This window comes from Talpa europaea (genome assembly GCF_964194135.1).
Source record: "Talpa europaea genome assembly, chromosome: 6".
Classification (NCBI taxonomy): domain Eukaryota; kingdom Metazoa; phylum Chordata; class Mammalia; order Eulipotyphla; family Talpidae; genus Talpa; species Talpa europaea.
The window spans coordinates 13,124,125-13,129,405 of NC_140072.1; the positions used below are offsets into that span (position 1 = coordinate 13,124,125).

Below are 5,281 nucleotides of genomic sequence, written 5' to 3' on the forward strand. Positions count from 1 at the left end.
TTGGGACTATTAGTGGTGGTTTCCCAATGAGCCTTCGTGATGCCCTTTTCAAATAAATGTTAATGTTGTCTCCACATGGTTGTCTGTTTGATTTCTTTAACATAAATGGTTTTTTGAGATGCAAACAGGATGTGAAAATACCAGCATTAACCACTGACATTTAGCCACCCCTATCTACCATTACTTGACTTGCCTCAAAAGGAAAGGCTGCTGTCAGGATGTAAGCATGAGTCCAGGGTTCCCAGCTTGGGTGCATCCTCAGGTGGGGAAGCGGGGACCACTTCTCCATTATAGTTACTAGAATCCAGCTCCATTTTATGTAAGCCACATCGGGGGAGACTTTGTCTTCGGAATCTGGCTCTATGATTCCCCTTACATCAGGCCTTACATCCCAGGGTACATTCCAGTTTCCATTATAAGTTAGGGCATCAAAATATGGGGGTATGTGCCATATACATACACATGTACACAAATGTTTCCCAGCCAGCTTTCCTCTGACCTGGCCACTGCTGTGTGTAATGCCATTGACACGGATGTGTGCCTCTGTGTGCGTGTCCATGTCTGTGAGTCTTGTAAATGGCAAATGTGTGTGGCTGCAAACCCAGGGCCCTGATGTGAAAACATCACAGGGACAAAAAGAAACAGAGACCTGGCCTTGGGACGCTCAGCGATTCCCTGAAAGGAGAGCACAGGACACATGGACAGCAAGAGATGTGGCGTCTGAGCCAGACAGCAGGTGTCTGAGCCTGGCTCCAGTTGAAAAAAGGATGACATTCAAAATGGAGGAGGGCGGATTCTAGGCCCAGTATGAGGGAGGAGGGGAGAGACATAGGAGCAGCCCAGTAGGTACGAAAACAGGAAATGCGAAAACAGGAAATGCGGTGTGGTCCGGGGGAGAGAACCTGATTGACAAGAACCCTAAATGCCCTAGTAGTTTGGAATTGATAGAAAATTGGGAGAAGCTGACTTTTTTGGCTCTTTGAACCAGAGAACGTTGTATATCAGTTAATATGAAGAATTTATATCTGACAGGTTAGGGAGGAGAGCAACTGGAGACAAGACCAGTGATTAGGAAGCTGTACGAGAGTCAGGCTGAGTCAGGTGCATGCAATGAAGAGAAGCACTGAGGCCAGCAACATGGGAAAGAGAGTTTGGGCATCGCAAGAGGGAAAAGATGGTCAGAGGAGCTCCAGGCTTGAGCCCAAGGAACTGGAAGCACTATGTATACTATGCTGTATTTATGCAGATGTGACTCCATGGTGCGTTGGGGCGGAGCCGTTGGTGGGGGCGGGTGAGACCATGTGTTTGAGAATATTTGAGAGTTTCCTGGGAATGTGGACACGCCCCTCCACTGTCACACTTGGCTTCTCAGGGATAAACATCCATCACATCCATTTCGTCAGTCCCCTTAACAGCTCTCACACTACGGGTGGGTAAGAGAAATAAATCCTGGAGTTCAGAGGCTTGTTTCAGGTCACACAGCTTCCCACCTGGTCCTTTCCAGTCAGGGGCAGCTTCAGCCAACATCAGACTGACTCTCAGAGGTGAACGCGAGTCAGGCGTGACCCTGAGCCCCTGTGGTCCCTCCTAGGAATCCTGTCTTTTGGTGTATCTGCTAATTAAAGAATCTTTCCCCCCTCAATAGAAGGGAGGGAAATGCAGCCACCCTGAGTCATTCACCCAAACTACTTGGAGCATTGACGACCCATGGGGGAGGAAATAAGAGTACATTTTCTGTCCATTTCTACTAAGCCTACCCCTTGGTCTCATGGAAAACATGTCTCTCCTCCAACATAGGCTACTCTTCACTTGGTGGATATGTATTGTTATTCTCCACATCAACATTCAAAGTCAGAGTCAGCTGTGAATGAAACATAAAAGCTTTTATTTCCTAACTACAGCTTTGAGAGGCTGATGGTCTGCCAGGCCTCCCTCCCAGGCGAGCAAATCACCTGGGCCTGGAGGCGGCCTGGAGACAGGAGAGGGGCCTTCTGGTGGACTCCCAGGGAGAGAAGCCCCTGGGCCGGCTGCCCCTCACTGGCCCTTCTCTTGGGTGTTCTTGATGATGGCGTTTTTGAACAGCGTCATGAGGGGCGTCTGGCTCTTCTCGGTCATGAAGCCACCATAGCGCTTGCTCTTGCTCTTGGGCGGCCTGCCCCAGCGGAAATGCTCCATCTTGTAGCGCCCCTTCTTCTTCTTGTCCGCCTCCTGGGTGTCCCCCTCCGGGCCATCCTCCAGGTCGGCCACGCTCTCTTCTAGGCCCTCGGGGCCCTCCCCTGTCTCGTCGTCAGTGCCATCGAGGTACACCTGGTCCAGGCTCTGCATCTTCTCGGTCATGAAGCCGTCGTGGCGCTTGCTCTTGGGCGGCCTGCCCCAGCGGAAATGCTCCATCTTGTAGCGCCCATTGTTCTTCTTCTCCGCCTTCTGGGTGTCCCCCTCTGGGCCATCCTCCAGGTCTTCCACGCTCTCTGCCAGGCCCTCGGGGCGCTCGTCTGCCAGCGCCCTCTTGAACTCGACCGGGAGGGCCGCGGGCAACCTGTCCTCGTTGCCATTGGGGTACACCTTCACGGGGCGCCGCTTCTTGCCCACCGGCTTGCCCCAGCGGAAGTGCTCCATGGAGTAGGAGCGCTTGCCCGTGAGGTGGCCGGCCTGGCCAGGCTCGGCGCCTTCGCCTTGGGGCCCCGGGAGGCCGATGTTCGCCCCGACCTCCTCGACGTGCTGCTGGCCCGCAGTGTACTTCTGGCGGTCGTCGGTCAGCAGGTGCTCGTCGCCTGGGGACACGAGCATGCTGGCCAGGAGTTCACGCTGGCAGGCCTGCAGGCACGCCTGGTGGGAGAGTGGGGAGCGTGAGGGCCCCCCTGGGCTGCCGCCCCACCCGTCCCTGGGCCCGGCTTCCCGCGCTCCCCGAGCCCTCAAGGCCGCAGGGTGAAGGGCCCCCGCCTGGGACGTCTGCCCACCGTCCTCGTGGCACCCACGGGCATCTCACGCTTGGCCTGGGCCTCGCCTCTTTTCTCCCCTCTGTCCTTTGACTGCCTCTGCCTGGTAGCTGCACCGAACACCTCATCCCACTCTGCCGTTTGCGTGACCCCATAGCCTTTGTAAGCAAGGCGGACAACGTCTCTCGCAACGCAATAGCTGATGCAGAGGAATTAATCAATAAACGCCAGGTGGGTGGTGTTTGTTGGCACTTGATGAAGATTGAGTAACCATGGTTCAATTCAGGTCTGGCAGGGTGGGGCGGGGCACTGGACTGAAACTCGGGGGAAACTCTCTCTAGGTAGATGTGTAAGTGCGACTTCTGGAGCCTGTGCTTTCAATAACGGCTCAATCTTGCCCCAGTGGTCAGCAGAGCAACCTCATGCCCTGCCCCAGCCTTGTCCCTGTTTACAGCCCTCAAAACTCCCACACCCAGTTTGCACCTTCCTTTTTTCTTTCCTGTCTTCTGAGGACCTCTCTACTTTTCCCAATCAGTGAGTTTTGGGAGCGGGTGGCTTGCTTCCCTGTCACCTCTCTCCCTGGGAGGAAGGGTAGAAAGCCAAGGTCATTTCCACTGTGTGGGTCTCAGGACCCGTTCTGTGTTCTCTGTCTCCACGATTCAACCGTAAAACACTCTTGCTTAGGAAGATGACCTGCGGTCTGCAGCCTTCAGTGACTCAGGATGCACGTAAGGAAACAGAAGGATCCCACCCACTTTGTTGAGTTGAAACCCCAGGGATTTAGAATTACTGCAGAATGTAAATAGTGGAAAATAAAAACTATCTCATTTAAATTTCATTCCCTGAATACATAATGAGACAGGCAGCCCAGAGAGTAAAAGAGGGCTTTGGCAAGTTTCCACAGCTCACTGGTGACAGATCCAGAACTGGAATTCATGGGCTCTGGCCATGGCCAGGGCGCCCTCCCTGGCAAGCCGTCCACAGGAGAGTTGTGCAGTGGATGTCCCCATGCAACAGTCTCTTGAGTCTCTCCGAATTCAAGGAATTCCTGGGCTCTTTCTTTTTATTTTATATTCCACATGAATATAAAATGCTCTTGTGTTATTGAGAGACTCCCCCTTCACCTTAACGCTGTTGACAAGCACAAAATAGAGTGACAAGCACAGCATTCCGCTCTCGCCTGGCAGGTGCTGGCAGCACAGTGGAATCTATCACTGACACCGGCAGTGTCTTTTAGTCCTTGGACTTGATATCACTTCTCATCTATGCCTCCCAATACAGATACACACACCCCTACACACTGGGATGACCTGGAGGGAGCCTGGCACAAGGGCCTTTACATGCAGGAATGGCTGCAGAAGGTCAGTCTTCCTGAAGAAGCGGGAGGCATTTGCCACCAGTGAGAGGAAAATGGCTCTGGGATTTTCCTTCTCCCTCTAGAGATGACTTGTGGTACTACCTAGCTGTATTTGTAACTGGTAGCAGATAGAAAGGGAAGAAAAAAAGGAGTGAAAATAACAAGTGATAAGAGATAGGAGGTTATTTAAAAATGAATAACTTAAGGGCTAAAAGATTGAAAATGTAGCATCCGTTGAGAGAGCAATTATTATTACTATTATTAGAATGGTTATTATTATTGAATGGCACTATCTTGAAATAGCTCGACTGGAATGGGATCTCCATACAAGAAGACAGGGCAGGAAGTAAAGATAATCAAGAAGAAATTGTGGACCAGGCCCATCTGCTTCTTCCCTCCTTGACCCAATTCTGACTCCCCTCTAGAAGTCTGTTCCTACCCTGCATTGAGTGAACTTGCCTTTCCCACTCCCCTTCTTTTGCACTGTCCCAGCCCCAACCCCAGTCCTATCTGATGCCCAAACCAAGATGGCAGCTATGGTCCACGTACCAGCAGGTTACTTCCCATGGTGAGGTCCTGACACTCGTTGTTCTCCAGGCACCAGCCACGCACTTCCATGGAGGCCTGAAGCAGCAAGACCAGCAGCAGGGCCCCTGAACGGCTGCAGCATGATCTCAGCATCTTCCAGGCAGGCAGAGGCTCTGCAGTGGGAAACAAGATTGGTGGGACCCCTGCAAGGAGCAGAACAATGTTGGCCACTGACCAGGAAGAACCTCAAGCCAACATTAACAACGCAGTCGCCTGTGGAGCTCAGGGCTTTTTGAGGACAGGAGCAGTTCAAGGAGAAGGTTGGTGTTTTGGTGATGGTGTGAGTAGTAGTAGAGGGGTGGTCGGGAGTGGGGCCAGGGTGAGATGCACACAATTTTTCCTTTATATCTTGTTAAAGTCAGATCCTAAAGGAGGTTGGAACTGGAAGCTATTTTAAGAA

At 52.3% G+C, this 5,281-nt stretch overlaps 1 protein-coding gene across 1 annotated transcript; it reads right to left on the bottom strand.

Moving 5' to 3' along the window:
* Positions 1–2,034: 2,034 nt before the first annotated feature.
* On the bottom strand, positions 2,035–4,974 carry POMC (proopiomelanocortin; the record flags this gene model as incomplete). Its single annotated transcript, XM_084236013.1, has 2 exons — positions 2,035–2,826; positions 4,843–4,974. 2 exons carry the CDS (start codon positions 4,972–4,974, stop codon positions 2,035–2,037), a joined length of 924 nt encoding a protein of 307 aa, XP_084092139.1.
* Positions 4,975–5,281: the final 307 nt, after the last annotated feature.